Source organism: Syngnathoides biaculeatus, chromosome 17, assembly GCF_019802595.1.
Source record: "Syngnathoides biaculeatus isolate LvHL_M chromosome 17, ASM1980259v1, whole genome shotgun sequence".
Lineage (NCBI taxonomy): Eukaryota > Metazoa > Chordata > Actinopteri > Syngnathiformes > Syngnathidae > Syngnathoides > Syngnathoides biaculeatus.
Genome location: NC_084656.1, coordinates 19,559,595 through 19,582,994, shown reverse-complemented (window position 1 = coordinate 19,582,994; position 23,400 = coordinate 19,559,595). Strand labels below are relative to the sequence as shown.

The 23,400-nt window shown below is 48.7% G+C and overlaps 1 protein-coding gene and 1 long non-coding RNA gene across 3 annotated transcripts in view; one reads left to right on the top strand and one right to left on the bottom strand.

Annotated features, from left to right (window-relative positions):
- Positions 1-23,400, bottom strand: part of gdnfa (glial cell derived neurotrophic factor a) — a 28,514-nt gene that overhangs the window by 2,880 nt on the left and 2,234 nt on the right. Inside the window, exons 1-2 of one of the 2 annotated variants that reach the window (XM_061801178.1) lie at positions 4,564-4,941; positions 3,099-3,314 (exon numbers count right to left, since the gene is read on the bottom strand). In XM_061801178.1, coding sequence (XP_061657162.1) covers positions 3,099-3,288 — 190 coding nt within the window. In that variant the 5' untranslated portion in view covers positions 3,289-3,314; positions 4,564-4,941. Of the gene's footprint in view, positions 1-3,098; positions 3,315-4,563; positions 4,942-23,400 lie in introns of those variants that run through there. The other variant, XM_061801179.1, reaches the window with a different exon arrangement.
- Positions 254-9,069, top strand: LOC133490741 (uncharacterized). Its single transcript, XR_009792274.1, has 3 exons — positions 254-1,606; positions 1,698-1,802; positions 7,975-9,069. It is a non-coding gene; the product is annotated as an uncharacterized LOC133490741 (long non-coding RNA).

Below are 23,400 nucleotides of genomic sequence, written 5' to 3'. Positions count from 1 at the left end.
GGGGAGGGGGGGGGTGTGTATACTTAGTTTTGTTTTAAGATATGATTTATTTTGCCACACACACACACACACACACACAAAAATACATTATACCCTCCAAATCCCGCTGTACGGCGAATTATGCGTGATATGAAAATCAAAATACCGCAATATAGCGAGCAAAGATTGCAGTGATATTCATTCGTCGCGGGAGTTCACGTGACCGGTGAAAAATATGAGTCAAAACGGGACTGCATTAAAAATATGTTTTCAAATTTCTTCAAGCTTTAAAATGCAGCTCCAAAAAGCTTTAAACGCGTTAAAACTGAATGAATCCAACGCAGCCCCCAAGTCAACCAAATTTGTAAACATTTTCGAGGTATTATATAAAAAAAAAAAGGCGGCACGGTGGAGCAGCTGGTAAAGCCTTGGCCTCACAGTTCTGAGGTCCCGGGTTCGATCCCAGACCCGCCTGTGTGGAGTTTGCATGTTCTCCGGGTGAGTACTCCGGTTTCCTCCCACATCCCAAAAACTGAATTTACATGTATTGGACCCTCCAAATTGCCCCTAGGTGTGATTGTGAGTGCGAACGGTTGTCCGCCTGTATGTGCCCTGCGATCGGCCGGCGACCAGTTCAGGGTCTACCCTGCCGACTCCCCGTTGACAGCTGGGAGAGGCTCCAAGCGCTCCCCGCCACCCTCGTGAGGATAAGCGGCAAAGAAAATGGATGGATGGATGGATATATAAAAAAAAAGACCTCATACCAACAGACATTATATAGAAATAAAATTGTTTCATGAAGTGTAAATGTCTGCACGCACTGTAGTATCCGCGTGTTGTCTGGTTGCTTTTAAGGGGTCATCTGAAACGGCCAAATGTGAAGACCACGTACCAGCGCGTAAACATTTTTTATTTCGGGTACTCTTGAGATTTTTCCAGACGTAAATCGCAGCGTTTGCGGACCGCTGGTTTACATTAGGGGAGCAGCGTTAGTGGTGCGGCGTTCCGCAGCGCGCGGCTGACAGCGGACAGGTTAAAAACTCTGCTCCGAACGTTCCGTTCCCCCGTCCACCCACTTGTGTTCCTCCTCCCGGGTGAAGACGATCCAAACAAACTCAAATTCCTGCCCACCGCGGCTGCGCGACGCACCCGTAAACAAAACGCTTCAGATTTTCCACTCCTGGCCGACGGAGAAACGCGGACGTTGATTTCTGACTCGGGGTCACGGAGGCGGCGGCGAATGTAAACAGCGGAAGGGAGGCCGAGCGTTTGGCAAGCGTCCTCCGCGCTCATGGTTTGGTTCAGGAGGACGCGGCTGTTTTGACACGAGGGTGATGTAACGCGTTATAAACCTCAAATGACGTACCTGCCGCACGATAAGCGACGGGAGTCTGACGGCCTTATCTGCGGGCCGCTCTCCACCGGACTGACGACGGTGGGAAATCCGAACTACTCCACCTTAGCGCTAACCGCGCAACCTGTACTTGTCGTCTACTCAAATCCAGTCCTTCGGAAAGAACTGGATCCTTGTACAGTTCCCTGTTCCCTATTCTGCAGCCGCCAGAAAATCCATTGCCGTGGAAATAAAGCTCAAGATCGGAGAAAGGCGAGACACCGACGAACATCGGTAAAGAGCTCGGCTTCAGTCGGTCGACCGCGGGGACGGTCATTAACGCCAAAACCACACGTGAAGGGTTCTGTTCCTATGTCGGATACAGTGATCACAAGTCTTGTCGAGATGGCGAGATTGAGGACCGGATTCCTTCGCAGTATCTAAGCGCCACCTCCCGTTCCTCTTCTCCATCCAACTCTAAGCAGTCACGGTAAGTACAGAATTTTATTTTATCATTTCAATATAGTCGTGTTTTTTATACGAAGCTCTGACCTGAAATTCTGACTTCGATGGTAAAATCCGACTTATAACATTCCAAGCACCGGAACGGAACTCGTCCGCAACCCGAGGACTCCCTGTAGCGGTTTCCCGTCATGCCCTCACACATAGGAAGGATCGCCACATTCACCTATCCACACAGATTATCAAATTTTCTTCACTTTTTATGCTTTTTTTTTTTTTTTTTTTTTAAATTCTGGGGAAGTTCATACATCTTTTAAAATATGTACAACGGGTTAAAATATCTTTCTCTGTACGTGCGGTCGCAGATTTCACCGATTGCCGGGGTTGGTCGAGAACCTCATCCTCTGCGATAAACGAGCGATTGCTGCATACTTTCTAAATTATCGATGCGGACTAACGTCAAGACGACACTGCGCCAAAATCATGTTGGGAATTTTGATCCATAAAAAAAAAAATATGTAAGAAGCAGGATTGAATCTGCACGCAAACTTACCTCCATGGCTGACCACTTCCTCCTGGACTAAAGCATTATCGCGATACATTTTTATCAAAACCTGCTCACTCAAATATATCTAGTTACGACAAGATCGACGTTCTTTCGGCTTGTCCCGTTAGGGGTCGCCACAGCGTGTCATCTCGGACGGACGCTCATGTTTGTTTGGCACAGTTTTTACGCCGGGCGGCCTTCCTGACGCAACCCCTCTGGGGGATTGGGGACCCCATTGAGAAACGAACTCGCAACCCCTGGTTTACCAAACCAATGCGCTAACCACTGAGCTACAAGTAGAACTGGACTCAAATATATCTAGTTGTACTTTTAAAAAATGAATTCAGCCCTTCGATCTTGAGGCGACATATTGGCACACGGCCCCCGCGGAGTGAGGCAATCTCAGTGAATTCAAGCGACTTAGCGAGCTAATCGTCATTCTCGAGCTATTTTTAGCACTTTCAATTGGTTAATAATGTGTAAAAAAAAAAAAAAAAACATAGACTGGCCTGTAGTATAGATTTGTGGAAAAAGAAAGAAATTAACCATATTTGGACAAACAAGGCCGGTATGATTTTTCTCCTACTACGAGATTCAAGATTAAAGATTCACTTTACTTGAACGTAATCGTCGGACGTGACGCGTCATCGTCCCAGAAAACGACCCAAAAGGTCACGGAATTTTGGGAGATATTCGTGAGCACCGTGGCGAGGAGGATCTCCATCTGTTCGTCAAACCGGCGGCGACTTTTGTGGTTCGCGTAAGCGGGACGCTTACATTGATCCTCCATGGAGATGATCCGCGGGTCGGCCTCGGCCTGCCGCTCCTCCGCGGACCGGCGTGCAGAATCGGGGTAGCTGGCGTCCAAAAAGGTCCTCTCGGCTGGCTCGGTGCTTTGGTAGAGGGGCCGGCTAGCGACGGCGCTCAGGAGCAACAAACACATGGCCGCCACGTCCCATAACTTCATCTTAGACTCAGTTCCTACCGGGGGAGCTGGAGTGGAAGAGAGCCAGACCGGAACGTTTGTCATCCCGTCAGAGAGTCAACAAGCCGCGAAATTGTAGTCGCAAATGACCGAATTGCCTCGCGGATCAAATGCGAATTTGTGGCCGCAAAATACATAACACGAGCGCACGAGTACTCATTTCTTGACGCAAAATAAGTGTAACGTGTGCAGGAAATATGATTTAGTGGGGTGGGTGCACGAAACATCCAAAATACTCATTTGTGGGCACCAAATATTTACAACATGCGCGGGAAATACAAATTAGTTGTGCTCGTATAACTGCAGATGTTATATTGCAGACATTATGCCTAATCCGTGACCACAATATTTTGTGCGCACGTTATAATTTTATCGTCCCCACCAGTTCAACCTTTGAATTTCACGCGCGTCGGCATGCTGCGGCGCCATATTTGACGATCCCGAGACGACATATTTATTACGGTAATTATTGCGATGCCAACTGGGCGACGACGGGCATCGGCAAAAAAAATCCCCAAATACCAACTGCGATACATATTTGTTCATCTAAAACTCACAATAACTTAGTAATTGGGACAAGATTTCAACATTCCTATGAATTTTTTTAACATACTAATTATAGTATAATTATAAGAATATTTTTTGCATATTAAATATTATATAAATTATATTATTAAGTGGCTGAATTTTTAATTAAAAAAAAAATTATAAAAAGGACATTGTGGCGGGGGTTGGGCTGAGTTGTAGGAAATTGAGAGGAAAAAATTACAAATTAAATTTCAAAGTGCAACATTATTGGTTCCAAATTCCTGTGCGTTTGTGGAGATCACAGGTGTCAAACTCAAGGTCCGGGGGGGCCAGATCCGGCCCGCCGCGTGATTTTATGTGGCCCGCGGAGGCAAATCGTCGGTGTCGAAATCTGTGATTCTTGTGAAAATATGTCCCAACATTTCAAATCGTCGTATATCACAAATGATCATGTCGAGATATTATTAGCATTTTTGTGTTATAAAACATGAACAATGGTTCAAATCGTGACTACACAAAAATGAGTTTGATACCCCTGGTGTAGATGATGAGCAAATACATGTTTGATTTTTTTTTTTTTTTTTTTTTTTGTAAATCCAAAATATTTTTGCTTTTCTTTTGAAACAAAGGGAGAAAACTTTTTATTTCCATGGCATTAATTATGATGCAAGTGGCCCCTTTCAAGTCACATTCTCGTCTTGAGTTTCTGCAAGTTGTGTGTGTTCTGACCTTAAAGACGGCCCGTGCAGACCTGCGACCCGCCGCGGTTAGAATCCCGACGTCATGCGTGTTGTCCGCGAGTGCACCCCCACCAAAAAGAAAAAGAAAAATCCACACTCGGAAGTGCGATCGTCGATGTCCGCCGGTAGCAAAACGGGCCCCAAAACGTCCCACAGATGATCCAGAACGCGTGCGCACTTTGGACCCCCGCGCGGAGCCGATCCACGCGGTGGGAATCCAAAAGGTTTCCTCCCCCCGGGGACCGGAACGTGTCCTCCCGCGACGCGCCCTCACATCCCGCGAGCGGGGAAGAGCGGCGAGGGTCGGGCGGCCTGCGTGTCCCGCGGCTGAAAGCTGCGTCCCGCGCGTGGGTTCCTCGTCCTCATCGCGCAGCCGAGCAGCGCTGAGCCGCGCTCCGCCGGCGCTCGGCGGGGATTTATAGCCCGGCGCCAGCTCGGTGGTCCGCCCCTCTTTTATGGAGAAGCGCCGGGAGAACGAGCGGCGAATAAGAGCGAGCGCGGATGCGCACTGCACACCCACTTGGGGGTGGGAAGGGGCGGGGGGCGTACGGGGCCCCCACCCGCAAAGCACACTTTCTAAATCCAGTGAAAGATTTAGTTTAATTCATTCCGTAACCTCGTTCAGAACCTAAATAGCTCATCTCAAATCCACTTTCCCCATTTAAATGAGTGGAAATGCTTTTAATCTGTTCCAGATCCCCTCACAACCCCCCCCCCCCCAAAAAAAAACAAAATATTTTGGTCGTGCATGTCAACACACAATATTGTGCTGTGGAGTTCGAAAAGAAAATTAATCCACCTGTTTGACACAAAAACAATTATGAATAAAAGAGGCTTAAAAGCTGTTTCGTGCCGCGTTTGAAACTTTATTCCGAACTTCAAATGAATGAAACTTGAAATAACCACGTACAGCGGTGCCTCGGTTCTCGACCGCAATCCGTTCCAGAAGTCGGTTTGAGAACCGATTTGTTCGAAAATCTCAAAATTTTCGTTCGAAAACCGTATCAACCGCCGCGCGAGTTACGTCATTTCCAGGTTTTGTTTTTTTTTTTTTTTTCCTGCGGTTCGTTCGGATTGACAATAACAAAGCGCGTCGTGGGCGGGTCAGCTGGTCTGGCCTTGCGTCTTCTGTTATTTCCGAGTTTTGTTTGAAAACCGAAGCAAAAAAAACAAAAATCGCAAAATTTTTGTACGAAAACCGAATCAACCGCCGTGTGAGTTGTGTTATTTCAGTTTTTTTGGAGGGGGGGGTTCGAGTACCAATTTCCGTTCGAAAACCGAAGCCCAATAAAATCTTGAAATTTTCGTTGGAAAACCGAGGTACCCCTGTATCTTCGGATAACGCATCTGTTTCGATTCACTCCAAGCGACGTAGCGCTGCAGACAAATAAATAATAGCGTCACGTTTCACGCTGTTGTCACCCCTTTTTTGCATATTATATAACACAAATGGTGGTGCAACACATGTAGATAGTTTATACGACAACACTCAGACATATACTTTTTGCGCGTTACGAAAAATGACTAATATACATCTTACCGAGTCGGTTGTGTCTTTTTTTTTTGTCTGTCTTAAAGTGCCCCCAGGTGGCCTAAGGAGAAGCACAGTGTCCATTGAATTAAGGCCTCAAGATGTGTCGTTTCTTTATCTAACCACTTCTGCTCTACGGACTTCGTTTGAACTCAACCAGTTTGGCCAGTCGGAAAGGAGTTATCGAATTTAAGATGGTTTCCACCTGAAAAATGGTGATTGCCCCCCCCCCCCCCCCCCCACCGTTACCACCCCCACCCCTGGCTTACCTCTGCAATGATAGCAACGCCCCCGGCCGCCCCCCGTTTGAAGTTTTCGGATATCTGGGGGATTATGTCACACATCTCCCGCGTCCTTGGATTTGGATGTCAGCGTACGGAATGCGATCTGGGCATGATCGGAACCTCGTCGCCGGCGTCGGGTTCCCGTTCCGCTCGGCTTCCTGCTGTTGGCTAAATGTAATCTTTAAGGTTATGTAAATATGCAGCCTTCCGTCTGCGCCGCTTTCAGATTGAAAAATTGCTCGGGCGGCGCTTTTCAGACTTGGGCTCGGGGAGTTTTGGGCTTTTTTTTTTTTTGGGGGGGGGGGGGGTCAGTTATCCTATAAATACTGCCGCACCAATAAAATTAATATGTGTACTAACGCAGTTTTGGGCAAGTTCAACACTAATTGTTGACAAATCAAATAAATCTGATATTCCGCCGTGAAGGAAAAATACAAAATATATTGCAAAACATTTTTTTAAAATTGCCTATTGTTACGCTAGACCTATTTTTAACCTTCCGACCTTTTTCTTTTGTGAATGTCTAATTTTCAAAAATAAATTACACCATTAAAATTGCATAGCCAGTCTGAATTATTATTGTTTTTTTTTTTTTATAAAATACATATTGAAAAAGCGGTGAGTCCTACTACTAAGGAATCACAGACCTATTATTAATAATGATCCTAACCATTTTTTTGGGTTTATTTTCTGAGGGTCAATTAATGTTTCACTGGGTCGATTTTTATCCGTTTAATTATCAGAAACTGAAGAGAGGGGGAAAAAAAATATTAATACATAATTCTATGTCATTGTTAACTCAGCACTGTTTATCCAGCTCATTATTTTATTTATTGTATCATTCGCGGCGATTATCCATCCATCATCCATTTTGTTTGCCGCTTATCCTCACAAGGGAGTGGTGGAGCCAATCCCATCCGTCAACAGGCAAGAGGCGGGGGTACACCCTCAACTGGTCGCCGGCCAATCGCAGGGCACATTGAGACAGACAACCAATCGCACTCCCAATCACACCTAGGGGCAATTTAGCGTGTCCAATTAATGTCGCGTGTTTTTGGGATGTGGGAGGAAAGCGGCGTGCCCACCCGGAGGAAACCCACACAGGCACGGGATTGAACCCGGGTACTCAGAACTGTGAGGCCGACGCTTTCCAGCTGATCCACCGTGCCGCCTCATGGCGATTCGACTTTTGAAAAATCATTTAGGGAAAATTATGAAACCGGTTATTTGCTTTTCTTGCAACATTTTAATCAACGATTGAACATAATTTTTGAGGTGGGCTTATTTTGTTTGTGGCGAACGGTTTATGACGGGAATTTTTAAATTTGCTGAAAAGTTGTGAGTTTGGACACACCTTTCTCGGGGTGCACTGGGCTCCGCCCACATTCCAAAAAACCTCCCTAGGTGTGTGTGCGTGCTCTGTGATTGGCCGGCCGACGGATTTCTCTCTCCTATAGTCTGCAAGGACGTAGAAAATGGAAAGATGGATGTTATTATAATTTTTTTTTTTTTTCTGAAGTTGCCATGTGATTCGACACTTTACGACTAACGAGCCCATGTTTTGTTTTTGTTTTTTCTTTTCCAGGAAGTCGTCAGGATTCCCTAAACGGATCCCGTCGGCCGGCTCGTGCGAATCCGCCGCCGCCGCCGCCGGGATGAGCGTTCCTGTCGGTACACGTTTTAATTTTTTCCTTCCGGGATCCCGGCGTGCCGTGCCCTCTCCGTGAAGGTCTGGGGGGTGCTGAGCCAAGTCCTCATTGTATGAATTCCTCGCTGTCAAGTTCTCACACGGCCGCGTTCGACTGTGTGACGTTTTCGCGGATTGGGCGCCTGTAATTTGCCTCGCGGGGGTGTTGTTGTTGTTTTTTTTTTTTTTTCACCCCCTTTTGGGAATTGTTTTCCCCCTTTGTTGCTACAAAGGACGTCCTGGATCCTTCTCAGTTAACGCCCGTGATTGATACCAAAATCATTTGGTTCCCGCCTCCACGTCAAACTGTGGATTTGGTACCCGGCCGGGCCTTCGGAGGGATTTTGCCCAATTTACTATCACCGCTATCATATCATAATTACAAAAAACTAACGGCACACAACGGTGACGTCGGGAGCAGTTTACAATCATTATTCATTGTTCTCCCAACTCAAGTGCATTGGTAACTCTGTTTGACCTGTGGAGTTCCACAGGGTTCAATGCCGGGACCCTTCCTGTTCAGTCTGTACGTCGTTCCGTGAGGCCACCTTAACTGCGGGTGAACGCGGGCCAGCAGATTCACCGAGACTGCATCGAATTGATCAGTGCGGATGCAAAATATTTTGTCCGGCTGAAATAAATCATTGTCTGTGGCACGATGCAAAACAGCTCTGCTAGCGTCTTTGTGGTCCTGCACCAAAACTCAAAACTGTCAAATCTGTGACAGGTTTAGAGCCAAATTGGACCTTCTCAGTCCTTCAGACCCTCAGGGAGTCCTCTAAACTCGGTGAGGCTATGTTTTAGTTTTGTACTGCTAAAATCTGGAAAGGTCTTCCATATGATGATGAGACAGCCCTGAACTGTGACCATGTTCAAATCCCAAGCATATGAAAACAAAATATGTTTTTCTACATTGCCCGCTTTTTATGTATTTAAATCATAATTATTTCTATTTTTATTTGATGATTTTATTTCCCTCATTATCATTTTATATAGCCGTGAATCGCTTTACACAAGCACAAATTGTGCTCTTTAAATAAACTTGTCTTGGCTTGCCGGATGTGTTTTGCTAGTCAACCTAAGCTTGCTCTGACCGACCAGAGAACTCAAACATATTTCATAGTGCTCTTTAAAAAAAAAAAAAATTGCAACTGAACAAGTGCTGTACTTCAGGAAAAAAGCACATCACAAAAATAAGACAATTGAAGATTACATAATTTAGAAAGAGGAAAACAAAGTTGAAAACAAACTAAAAGAAGGGCTCAAGTCTCATGGCGGATTGAAAACCAAAGGAACTGAAATGGGTTTTTCGACGGATTTTTTAAAAAATGGACACTGAAGGGTTTTGTCTGATGTGCACAGGGAGGTCACTCCATAGTTTAGGGTCCATCCATCTTCTACCGCTTCTCTTGGTCGGGTCACGGGGGAATTAGCTTCAGCAGGGATACCCAGACTTCCCTTTCCCCAGCCACTTCTTCCAGCTCTTCCGGAGGGATCCCGAGGCGTTCCCCAAGCCAGCCTAGAGACATAGTCTCTCCGGCGTGTCCTGGGTCGTTCTCGGGGTCTCTTTCCGGTGGGACGTGCCCGGAACACCCCACCGGGGAGTCGTCCAGGAGGCATCCGGGTCGGATGCCCCAGCCACCTCGTCTGGCTCCTCTCAATGCGGAGGAGTTGCGGCTCCGACACTGAGCCCCTCCCTGATGACCGAGCTTCTCACCCGTTCTCTAAGGGAGACCCCGGAGGAAACTCATTTCAGCCGCTTGCATATGTATGTAGTTTAGGGTCATTTCCAGAAAAGGCCGTGTCCTCACTGAGCTTCTAATTGGACTTCAGTACCTCTAAGGAGGAGCTTCGGGACGGCACACCCGACACAGGTACGATGGTGTAGGACCGTTCTGAGATCCAGAAACAAGAAGCTTCAAATGAACTCTGCAGTGCACGAGCCAGAAACAGACTTAGTTGCTCCCTCTTCCGTATTCCAGTCGAGGAGAGCAGGAGAACCCTCCAAACAGACATTTGAAGGAGGCCTGGCTGACTCCAAAGTCAAGTACGATCCCGTGAAACCCGGTTCTGAAGGCGCCGGGCTGTTTAGGGTTAACGTAGACGTCTTGATGGCAACAACGAGCAAGAGACGTGTCAACATGCCCGAAGCGGAGCTTGCGGAGATACTTAAGAAAACAACTTTGTGTCAAAGCATGGAAAACACGCACGCTTTAGAATTTGGGAGATCGGTTTAGGGTCCGAGTCAGTTCCACAGAAATTTGGCGGAAAAAACATTTACGAGGCCTCATCGACTAGATGATGTCACTAGCTTGACGTGTCGGGCTAATTTTTGCGACTTACGCACTGAGGCTTCATTGTCTCGTCTTGGAGTTGAGTCACCGAGAAGTCCCCGTCGGTTTGTGACCCGCCAGACGAGACGTTCGGGTGCAGATAAGACCGACCCCCGCAAAACAAGACCGTTCGGCACCAACTCGTCAGAGACTGAGCGGATGCCTGACCGCAGATAAGTGACTAACGCTGCTCCGAGCGTCATCAATTTGTAGCACGGACACAAAAACGGCTTTTGACTGTTGTCACCCGACTGGCGGGCGCCACGATCGATCCGGATCCAGATCCGGATCCGAAATTCTTTTGAAGCAGTCCACGTGATTGAATCGATTCCCACTCGGCGATGGCGTCGATATCCGATTGGCGACCAGTTCAGGGGGTGTCGTCTCCGTTGCGCCCGGAGCTAGCCGGGATGGGCTCCGCGACCCTTGCGAGGATAAGCGGCGCGAGGGGAAGGAGAGCAGGAAGTCCAGTCAGCTGGTCCATTATTAGGACATGTCATAGTTCGGACGTGGCGCTGCGCCCGATGCCCGAGCCATTGTGGCACTCGGGTCGGCGCCGCGCTCGCATCTGTTTCGCTCATTGCTCAAATCTTTCAGCCTCTCGGATTGTAAGCGTGCAAAAATACACACACTCGTGTGTCGGTGTGTAAATGAGATCACTTCGGTACTCTCGCGGTTCAGGCAGGACTATGACACGGTTAAAAATAGACGAGAGGAAGTGAGGTTGAATCTCGAACGCGGCCGTACTTAAAGCGGGGGGTGGGGGGTGGGGTGGTCTGGAAAGGCCGCGGCGGAACCTTTGAGCACCTCCGCGAGTACGATATGCGCCGCGCATAAACCGAGATTTAAAAAAAAAAAAAAAAAAAACGGGGGGGAACTAATGCGCACATGGTCCGGTCTGTTGTAATACCGACAGCGGCCATTGAGAGGCAGCATTTTGCCAAAGGGGCATCCACACATGAATGGGGGAAAAAAAAGAGAAGAAGAAGAAAAAAAAAGAGAAAAATATGATTCAGGAAAGACATTTTTCAAGACAATTGCATTTTTTTTTTCTCCTTTCGGCTTGTCCCGTTAGGGGGTCGCCACAACGTGACATCTCAGACGCACGCTCATATTTGTTTGGCGCAGTTTTTACGCCGGATGCCCTTCCCGACGCAACGTTTTAAGTCGGTTGATTTCTCATAAATATTGAACAGGTTGCGATTATCTGTTTTCTCATATGGGGGAGGAAAAAAAATCTCTTAAAACCCGCGACATGTCATTATCCAAGCCGCTTATCCTCACAAGGGTCGTGGGAAAGCTGCAGCCTAGCAAGCTAGCTTCGGGCGAAAGGCGGACCGCACCCTGAACTGGTAGCCAGTCAGTCGCAGGGGTTATACCGACACCATCACTGAGCGGGAATCGATCCCACGTGTACCACTACACCATCGGTGACTTCCCCCCTTGGATGATCACTAGGGATCATCTTTCGAGACGTGCGATAATCGGGTCGCCGGGGGAGATTAATGCTCAAATTTGTCGCGATTGTCATTATTTTTGTAGCACAGATGTCCGCCATTACCATTTTCTGCTCAGATCGGGTCGGAAAAATTACCCTTAGCACACCCAACGTTTTTGGAATAATCCCTCAAGATAATCTTTCGATAAATCCAATAATCGTGTACATGTTGAGTTTGATTAAAATTGGGGAAAATGTTGAAATTCGGCTTGATTATCGTTACATGTGTTTCCTGTTTGGGGCTGGGTGCCCCCTCAAACCTTAGGTTGACCACCACGTGCATCAGGATTTGCGATCATAAATATTGAGCAGGTTTAACATTCCCGATCGTATGCCCCCGAGGGTTTTCCCCGGCAGATTCCGGAAGTAAGAATCCGCCTTAACGCACCCAACATCACAAAAATAATCGCTCAGGATCAAATTTTCTACATTTTTGCTTTGGGATGGGAAGCAAGTTCCCAAATTTGCCCCGATTATCCCGCATGAGCCGACTACCGCCGGCGCTTAAATGTGCTTTTTGGAGCGACGCTCTGGTCCCGCGTGACTTCCTGCAGGACCGTGTGAAGAACTCGCTATTGGTCAAGGGTGAATTAACACCACCCCCCCCCCCCCCCCCGGCAGGGACCGTGACTCCCTCCACGAAACGCTCTCCCACGGACCGGCGGCTGTTGCTGAGGTCGCAATAGAAACAAAGTCTTAAGTCCTGAGACCTCTTCAACATTGCTGCAGGCGATGAACCCGACGGGGAAAATTGAGCAAGACCCGGAAGACTTTCTAAAAGATACACCCCACCCTCCACCCCCCTCGCCGAGGTGGCACGGTGTCAGACTTTGTTCCGCCTTTATGGCGTTTAGAGTTCAAAGAGCCCCCGCCTGCCCTCTTAGTTTAAAAAAAATAAAATAATAATAATGCTTATAATAATGCTCAAAAGATGAAGAGCTCCTCCGGGTGGAAGCGGCACCGCATTTTATACAAGTGGTCTCGTCTTACGGATTCGGATGGAGTTATTTTTATGAGAACCTTTGCAACCTTGGACGCTTGGCGTTGAGGGGGGAAAAAAAAGGAGGGCAGTGCCCCACCGGATCCGGCAGAGGGCGGGGCTAAAATTGTTTTGTGACTACGTTCGTAAAATGAAAATGGAAAAAAAATAAATAAATAACTGTAGAGTTGGCTCATGACAAAATAAATAAGAATGCTAGCAGGAATCAGTAGCTTCTGTCGCCCCCCACGGCTGGAATTCTGTATTACACGCCACGGCAGCGTGTTCCTTTTCTAGTTATGATTATTTCAACATGGATTTCTCCAAAGAATTTTGATTATGAATTAAGAATAAGAATTTTTTTTTATTTTTATGATGTCAGCTACGGAAAGATCAAAGCGGGATTAGCTAGCTTTTTCACAAATGGGAGACATTGCCGGGTCAAATGCGTAATTTCCGTTCCATCGTTTTCAGAGATTGCAGGAACTTCGCAGTGTTGCATTTTTTTTTTAATTATTATTTTAGATCAGCACAGATTTAGAGTCGAAGAAAAAGATTAGTGCGTGAATATCGGTGCCAAGAGGGGCGCGGCTAGGCCGCTGCTCTGGGCGGTGAGACCCGTCACCGGTCACAGCTGTTTTCACATTGGGACTGTAATTCGACAGGTATTTAAGTTGGACTTTCTGTCACTGGCGTTTGCCAGTTCGTTGCCTTGCGTTAGTGAGTTGCATTCACTGCCTGTGGGACTCTCCGCTAAGCGTAAGTTAGAGTAACCCTAGTCACAGCGATTCTGTGCCCTGTCCTGTTGAGCTTGTTAGTTTGCCCCAGAGTCATCGAACCCTTGCTGTATGTTTTTTGGATCCCGCCTAGCTTAGCGTTTCTGTCCCTCTGCCTCGTCAGATTGTTACACCGTGTATGACCCGGTTTCCGGAAACAACCACACATTGAACATTACGCCTCTGCCTCGAAGTCCTGCATTTGGGTCCGCCCCAGTCCCGGAGGTTCGTGACACTCGGCTTGTCACGTCAATTACCAGGGAGACGAATGCCAAGTCCCGCATCGGCAGAAGACGCTTTGAGGAAGATGCTTGTTACATTTCTTTCTGATTTTAGACTAAAAACACTTCTTAACCTGAAGTCTTTGGACTACACAAGCGTCGAAAGTAACAAAATTGCTCACACCAGTAAAGCAAACACAGTGGATGTTTTTGGGAGTAAACCTGGCGGGGCTCTGATCCGGTTCCCTGTGTCGAGCGCCGTCGCCATCGCTGCATTTTCTCCATCTTTCTAAGAACGCACAACCCGGCAACAGGAACCTGCCGCTAACCTCGTGTTCCCCGTTCGCCTGAAGACGACACGCACGCTTGCACGTTGCCGCCTCCCGCGTACGCTCTGCGAGAGATCGAGTATACGAACAGGCGGCCGGTAATACTAGAGCGGATCACGTCCCAGAGTTGGTCGGGGCGGCATGACCGCATTGTCGCTTGTCGCCAAATCACGTCATGCGGTCACCTTGGAGTCGCTTCCCCGAAGGGGTTTTTGAACACTGTTAATATTACCACAACGAACATTTCTACTCCAGCTATACATCTCTGATTTGCAGTACCCCCGTCGACTCCTCCAGGGAGTTGAAGTACCCGACGCCATTTTTTAGTAGCGATGACGCAAACGCGACCACAGCAATTTTGCGTGCTGGTGCAGACGGATACAAGTGCTCGTCCGTGGTGTGGATCTCGAGTGCCACCACGTCCTTTGATAAAGTGAAGCGAATAAGCAGAACAATCTCTTTTGAATCTTCTTCTTCTTCTGTACCTTTCGGCTTGTCCCGTTAGGGGTCGTCACAGCTTTTCCATCTAAGCCAATCTGGTGCATCTTCCCCTCTAACCCGAACTGTCCTCATGTCCTCCCTCACAACATCCATCAACCTTTTCTTTGGTCTTCATCTCGCTCTCTTCCCTCGCAGCTCCATCCTTACCACCCTCCGACCAATTTCCTCACTCTCTCACCTCTGGACCAAAGCATCGAAGTCTGCACTCTCGAACGTCGTCTCCAAAACATCCAACTTTGGCCGTCCCTCTAACGAGCTCATTTCTAATCCGATCCAACCGAGAACCTCAACATCTTCATTTCTGCCACCTCCGAGTCTGCTTCCGGTTGTCTCTTCAGTTCCACCGTCTCTAATCCGTACATCGTGGCCGGCCTCACCCCTGTTTTATAAGCTTTGCCATTCATCCTGGCAGAGACTCTTCTGTCACATAGAACACCAGACACCTTCCACTTGGACCCGTTTCTTCACCTCCTTACCACACACACACCATTGCTGCGTATTGTTGACCCCGAGTATTTGAAGTCATCCACCCTCGCCATCTCTTCTCCCTGGCGCTTCACCCTTCCTCCTCCGCCCCTCACATTCACGCACTTATACTCTGTTTTACTTCGGCTAATCTTCATTCCTCTCCTTTCCGGTGCGTGCCTCCATCTTTCTAATAGTTCCTCCGCCTGCTCCCTGCGTTCACTGCAGATCACAATATCGTCTGCGAACATCATGGTCCAAGGGGATTCCAGTCTAACCTCGTCTGTCAGTCTATCCATTACCGCCGCAGAAGAAGTAGAAGAAGCGAGGGTAACTGTTAGCTCAGTCATTTTGATTGTCTCTCTCTCAAACCTTGTCTCCAAAACGTCCAACTTTGGGCGTCCCTCTAATGATGTCAGTTCTAATCGTTTCCAACACGCTAACTCTGAGCGAGAACCTCAACATCTTCATTTCTGCCACCTCCAAATTCTGCTTCCTGTTGTTTCTTCAGCGCCACCGTCTCTATTCCGTACATCAGCCCTGTTTTATAAACTTTGCCCTTCATCCTAGCAGAGACTCTTCCGTAACATAAAACACCAGACACCTTCCGCCGGCTGTTCCAACCTCCAATTAATACATAGCCTAGTAAGCTAGTGCTAGCATTAGTATGTAAAAATGGTGGTGTTCCGTTTCATCGTACGCTAAAAATTCTTGTTCAACATCAGTTCGTGTCGACAACAGCAAACGCGCAATCCTATTGGCCGGTGTCAAGGTGCAAAGTCCACCTTAAATTGAACAATCTCTTTTGAATAGTGACTGTCTAATACTTTTTTTTTTTTTTTTACATTTGAGCTAATTATCTCACAACTGTATTATTATTATATTCCTATAGAACACTAACTTTCTTTGATTAGACAAGGCGTTAAAAACCTGACTCGGCAAACCCGAATGTGATCATTTCATGTGGTATTGCCCGGGCCTCAAAACAAAAGCCAAAGAAGTGTGCGAGTCTCTCTCTCTCGTCACGAAAAAGGCAACCTTGAACTTTGCTTCGTGTACAGCGCGTTACGAGCAAGTCATAACAACAGACCCGGCGAACACAATTGGACTTAATGCCATAATAATCTAATCAGTTGGCCCGGGAGTGGAGGTCACGGGAAACTCCACTTCCAAGGTCAGAGAAATTAGCGATAGCTACCGGTTGTATAATTGGTGGTTGGACTCGAGCGACTGATTACACATGAGCCGATTCAATATCGGAAACTTGGAATAGGACGGTTAAAATGAGTCGACACGGGCCTGGACCTGAGGACCAAAAGGGCGTTGGGAAAATCGCGGGTCCGATTGGCCCGTCGAGGCGGCGTTTGTTTTGCTAACCTGTGAGACGGACGGGGAGCAAACAAGTGTAGTGAGTCACGCAGGGCGGAGCGACAACTTTTTGATAGTTGTCGTGAGTCCACCTGATAGTCCAAGAATCCGAATGTGCACGGTGAGGTCAGGGGTCCGGATTCGGGTGTCAAGACGCGGAACGGCTCCCGAGGACGCCGTCATCCCGCTCGGAACATGTCGCCAAAACATATTTGAAAGGTTGACTGCCGGAGCAAAAGCGCACTTTTCCTCAACTGTAACAAGATCCGAGACGTGTCGCCGGCTTTTTGAGGCTCGCAAAAACGTGAGGCACAGCTGTCTTTGTGAGCTGACCGCAGGTTAGGATGCTCCGCGTTCAGGTTCGGGTTACCGACCGTTGGCATGTGCCAGGTTGCGGGCGGAACGGGCCTGACTTGACACGCCGAAACAGCTGTGGCGCGACAACGCTACCGGCCCCGCGGGAGGATGGGACGGCGCGCACGCGAGACCTTCAATGTAGCGGCCGGACTATATTTTTCATTGAATCTTTATTTACGCGTCGAGAACGGATTCTCGTGTGCAACGCCGACCCGACTGCGGGCAGCAAAGCAGAACCGTCAGTTTTACGATACTATGTTGGGAGTGTGTTCCAATCCAAACACAGAACCCCGCACACGTAACGATCTTGGAGTGCAGTAGAACCAGCAGCAGCTTCTGGAAAAGACTACTGGATTTGCTACTTTTGGCGTTTTTCTTGTGGTGAACGGTTTTAGGAGCAGATCAGGCAGTAAAGCTCATTCTTAGCCCACCACACACCGCAGAATAATCGCTCAGGATCATCTTCTAGAGGCAGCCGGTAATCAGGACTTTGCTGACTTTGAATAGAAGCGCAAGAAAATGCTCAAATCTGGCCCGATTGTTGGTGTTTGCCCCGCTTGCGTCTCCTCCCCTCATTTCGGTATTGACGACACACGTAGGGATTTGCTATCGACAGTATTGAACGGAGTCACATAGAACACCAGACACCTTCCGCCAACTGTTCCGCTTGGAACAGTTGGCGGAAGGTGTCTGGTGTTCTACGTGACAGAAGAGTCTCCGCTAGTCTTTAAAACAGTGGTGAGGCCGCCCATGATGGACGGATTAGAAACGTCGCCGCTGAAGAACCAACAGGAAGCAGAACTGGAGGTGCCAGCTTCTGGAAAAGATGACTGTAGTTGCTACTCTTTGACGTTTTGGAGCCGATCAGGCAGTAAAGCCCTCAGCTCACCACAGAATAATCGGTCAGGATCATTTTCTCGAGGCGGCCGATAATCAGCCTTTTGCGGACTTTGAACAGAAGCAAAGGAAAATGGTCAAATCAGGCCCGATTGTTGCCCGTTTGCCCCGCTTGGGTCTCCTCCCCTCATTTCGGTATTGACTACACACGGAGGGATTTGCTATTGACAGTATTGAACGGAGACTCTTCTGTCACATAGAACACCAGACACCTTCCGCCAACTGTTCTTGGTGGAAGTTGGACATTTTGGAGACAAGGTTTGAGAGAGAGAGACAATCAAAATGACTGAGCTAACAGTTACCCTCGCTTCTTCTACTTCTTCTGCGGCTGTAATGGATAGACTGACAGACGAGGTTAGACTGGAATCCCCTTGGACCATGATGTTCGCAGACGATATTGTGATCTGCAGTGAACGCAGGCGGAGGAACTATTAGAAAGATGGAGGCACGCACCGGAAAGGAGAGGAATGAAAATTAGCCGAAGTAAAACAGAGTATAAGTGCGTGAATGTGAGGGGGCGAGGGGGAAGGGTGAAGCTCCAGGGAGAAGAGATGGCGAGGGTGGATGACTTCAAATACTCGGGGTCAACAATACGCAGCAATGGTGTGTGTGTGGTAAGGAGGTGAAGAAACGGGTCCAAGTGGAAGGTGTCTGGTGTTCTATGTGACAGAAGAGTCTCTGCCAGGATGAATGGCAAAGCTTATAAAACAGGGGTGAGGCCGGCCATGATGTACGGCTTAGAGACGGTGGAACTGAAGAGACAACCGGAAGCAGAACTGGAGATGTTGAGGTCCTCGCTCAAAGTGAGCAGGTTGGATAGGATTAGAAATGAGATCCTTAGAGGGACGGCCCAAGTTGGATGTTTTGGAGACAAGATTTGAGAGAGCAGACTTCCATGGTTTGGACATGTTCAGAGGCGAGAGAGTGAGGATATTGGTAGAAGGGTGCTGAGGATGGAGCTACCAGACCAAAGAAAAGGTTGATGGATGTTGTGAGGGAGGACATGAAGACTGCGGGTGTCAGCGAGGAAGATGCACGAGATCGGTTTCGATGACACGCTTTGGCGACCCCTAATCAGGACGAGCCGAAAGGACAAGAGAAGAAGAAGAAGTAGTATTGAACGGGTTTAACATCCACGACCGTCAACCCTGACAGTTTTCCGAGCAGATCGGGACGGGAGAAAAATAATCATTCTCAAGACGTCCCACACCACAAGATGTCGGTCGGCTTCGGATAATCTTTTCTCGAGTAACTGACTCGGACTGGGAGCAAGAGAACATTTGTCCCGATTGCCCGAAGTTTGCCACGTCAATCACGCGTTCCTTCAGAGAGCCGTTAAAAAGAACATTTACAAAAAAAAAGGGCCGCAGAGGGCAAAGCTTTAGAGAAAGACAAGTGATCGTATTTCCAACACGTTTCACAAATCTTTGTCGCGGCTGCAAGTGTACAACAAACAACAAAGAGGTGTCAAAATTGAAACGAGATCGGCTTGTGCGAACCAAAGCGCTCGGGGCCATCGGTCCCCGGCAGAGAAAAGACTTGGAAACCCCACCCCTCGCCCTCCCACAGCAGATGGGAGCTTTTTGGTTTTGGCCTCGGGGGTGGGGGGGGGGGGCGTCGAGACCCGTAGACGACGAGGCGCGACCACGAAAAAAAAAAAAAACGCGGCCGGACCGTGAAACATGTCCCGCGAGGCAGACGTGGCTTTCACTCACCTGGCCTTTTGGTGTCTCCTCGTGTTACCAGGCTTGCGGTGAGCCTCCGCCCAGTCCGCCCGCTTGCCCGCCATTGTCCCGGCCCCCGCGTGTGCGGACAATGAGGGCGAGGCCGGGTGGGGCCTTAGGGTGGGCGACTCGGAGCGAGCCGCGTTTCGGGGCTTATTGTTCGCCGTGTATCTTTTTACCGAGGCGGTTAAATTGAGCGACGGCGGCGCTGATCAAAGGTCGCCGATACGGCCGCCGCTCTCCGGGAACGCGGACCGGAGCGGCCGCGGCCGCCGCGGTCGCGCGCTACGTCGTGTCTGCTTTGAAAAGATGCACCTGAAGGCCCCTCCCTTGAATGCCGCACCTGTGCTGCTGCTGTGTCGCCGGAACTGCGTCCGGTGTCCGCCGCCATCTGTTTTATTCAGGCGGCTCGCGTCAAAGGCCCACCTCCCGCGTTTCCAAACTTTTTTTTCGGTCGCACACAATGACAGAAAGGGAGTGTGTGTCTGTGCGTTTGTGTACAGCCCTGTGTGAGTCTGTTAGTGTGTATTTGTGAGCGTTAGATCAAACTACAGGAATTTAGCCCCGACTATGGCCCGATTAGCGATCGCGGGCAATTTCCCAGACCGTGAGCGACAAAACACCTCGCACCTTGACATCGACCAATAGGATTGCGCGTTTGCTGTTGTCAACACAAACCGGTGTTGACCAAAGCTTTTAGCGTACGATGAAACGGAACACCAGCATTTTTACGCACTAATGCTAGCACTAGCTTACATGGCGATATAATATCATTTGCAAGCCGTATTGTATTAAATGTATTAATTGGAGGTTGGAAGAGCTGGCGGAAGGTGTCTGGTGTTTTATGTGACGGAAGAGTCTCTGCTAGGATGAAGGGCAAAGTTTGTCAAAAAAGTGGTGAGGCCGGCCATGATGTACGGATTAGAAATATGTTAGAATATTACAGGTCATGTATGAGAGCAACAAAACAGCGGTTAGATGTGCCATAAGTGTGTCAGAAGAAATTACGGTGGAGGTGGGACTGCATCAGGGATCCGCGCTGAGCCCCTTCCTGTTTGTGGTAGTAATGGATAGGCTGACAGACGAGGTTGGACTGGAATCCCCTTGGACCATGATGTTAGCAGATGATATTGTGATCTGCAGTGAACGCAGGGAGCAGGCGGAGGAACTATTAAAAAGATGGCGGCACGCACCGGTTTGCTGAGTCTTGTCTAATCTAAGAAAGTTAGCATTCTATAGGAATATAATAATGATACAGTAGTGAGATAATTAGCTAGAGGCCCCGTAGCTCAGTGGTTAGAGCACTGGTTTGGTAAACCAGGGGTTGTGGGTTCATATCCCACTGGGGCCTCCACTCCCTGAGAAGGGTTGCGTCAGGAAGGGCATCCGGCGTAAAAATTGTGCCAAACGTATATATGCGTCCATCTGAGATGATACGCTGTGGCGACCCCGAAAGGGACAAGCCGAAAGAAACACACACAGTGAGATAATTAGCTCAAATGTAAAAAAAAAAAAATATGTAACAGTCACTGTTCAAAAGAGATCATTGAATTTAAGGCGGAGGTGGGACTGCATCAGGGATCTGCGCTGAGCCCCTTCCTGTTTGTGGGTGTAATGGATAGGCTGACAGACGAGGTTGGACTGGGATCCTCCTGGACTATGATGTCCGCAGACGGTATTGTGATCTGCAGTGAACGCAGGGAGCAGGCGCAGGAACAATTAGAAAGGTGGAGGTACGCAACGGAAAGGAGAGGAATGAAGATTAGCCGAAGTAAAACAGAGTATAAGTGCGTGAATGTGAGGGGCGGAGGAGGAAGGGTGAAGCGCCACGGAGAAGAGATGACGATGGTGGATGACTTCAAATATTTGGGGTCAACAATACAGAGCTACGGAGAGTGTGGTAAGGAAGTGAAGAAAAACTGGTCCAAGTGGAAGGTGTCTGGTGTTTTATGTGACAGAAGAGTCTCCGCTAGGATGAAGGGCAAAGTTTATAAAACAGTGGTGAGGCCGGCCACGACGGTGGAACTGAAGAGAGAACCGGAAGCAGACTTGGAGGTGGCAGAAATGAAGATGTTGAGGTTCCCGCTCGGAGTGAGCAGGTTGGATCGGGTTAGAAATGAGCTCATTCGAGGGACGGCCAAAGTCGGATGTTTTGGAGACGAGGTTCGACTTCGATGGTTTGGTCCAGAGGTGAGAGAGTGAGGAAATCGGTAGGAGGGTGGTCAGGATGGAGCTTCCAGGGAATAGAGCGAGATGAAGACCAAAGAAAAGGTTGATGGATGTTGTGAGGGAGGACATGAGGACAGTTCGGGTTAGAGGGGAAGATGCACCAGATTGGCTTAGATGGAAAAGCTGTGACGACCCCTAACGGGACAAGCCGAAAGGTACAGAAGAAGAAATTGGAGACTAAATTGCCCCTTGGTGTGATTGTGGCTGTTGACTGTCTCCGATTGCCCTGCGCTTGCCCGGCAACCAGTTTCAGGGTGTACCCCTTCCCGATGACAGCCGGGGTAGGCATCGGTGTTATCGTCGCTATGGTAACAGGTGTATCTGGTCACGTCGGGGCAGGTGACACGTTTTCTGGTCCCGCCTCCCCAACAGTGTTTTGTTTTGATAAGATAAAGCCGAGCAATCGCAAACGACGGGATGCGGCGGTATCGGAATAATTGTCGCGTCGTATTTGCTTACCGAAAAGGCGCGTGAGGCTCAATCCGGCCGAAGTCATAAAACGCTCCAGATGTGCTCACGGCTCAAAATAAGCAGGACCCGAACGGAGTTGGGAGGGTAATCCTTCACTTGGCGCCGCCACCGTAATGGACCTCCGCCGGATTAAAGCGGATCAAGCTCGAAACCTCGCGAGAAGCGGCGCGACAAAGGCGCAGAACAATCGCGGAGTGCGGAGGCGAAAGCTCGCCCGCCGACCGTTTCTGAGAAACGTAAACAAGCACGCGAGCAACGTAAACGGACGCAACTTGGACCGAGCGCGCCACGGGAATAAGCGGGCGGCCTCCGCGACGACTACCCTGCACGCAGTCCACTTGTTCCTCACAGTACTTGGGATCCCGGTTGGTGCCGGGTGGTGAACGTGCAACGAAAGTTCCCAACAGCCATACTGTACGAACATTACCCACCAGGGGGCGTGCAATCATACACGGGCAAAGTGATTATTAGTATTAGTCGTCCTTCACAGAGGATGAAAAATATGCCGGCGAGTATATTGTCTGTCTACATCAGTTGCTGCACCGATCGCCCCGAAATAGCCGTTGCATACATTGTTAGAACTACCACAACGTCAGTGCTACTTTCGTTACTCCATCTATGGCGTTTTGCATTTTGTGTTGCATTAATTGGACTTTTGTAAATTATGTATTTTGATGTGAACTTGAGTATATTTTAGAATCTGTCCTCTTGCTGTTAAGTAAAGGAATTGAATCAGTACTTCTACAAAACCATTTTTTTTAAAAAATACAAGTATATGTACTGGTGGCACGGTGGCTCAGCTGGTAAAGCGTAGGGCTGACAGTTCTGAGGTCCCGGGTTCAATCCCGAACCCGCCTGTGTGGAGTTTGCATGTTCTCCCCGTGCTTGTGTGGGTTTCCTCCGGGCAGTCCGGTTTCCTCCCACATCCCGAAAATACGCAACCTTAATCGGACACTCTAAAATTGCCCATAGGTGTGATTTTGAGTGCGGCTCGTTTGTCTCGATGTGCCCTGCGATTGGCTGGCGACCAGTTTAGGGCGTACCCCGCCGCCTCCCTGTTGACAGCTGGGATAGGCTCCAGTATTCCCCGCGACCCCCGTGAGGATAAGCGGCGAAGCTCACTCGCGATCACCTCACCACAAGGTGGCACAGCAAAGCTTTCACTCATTGCGGGGG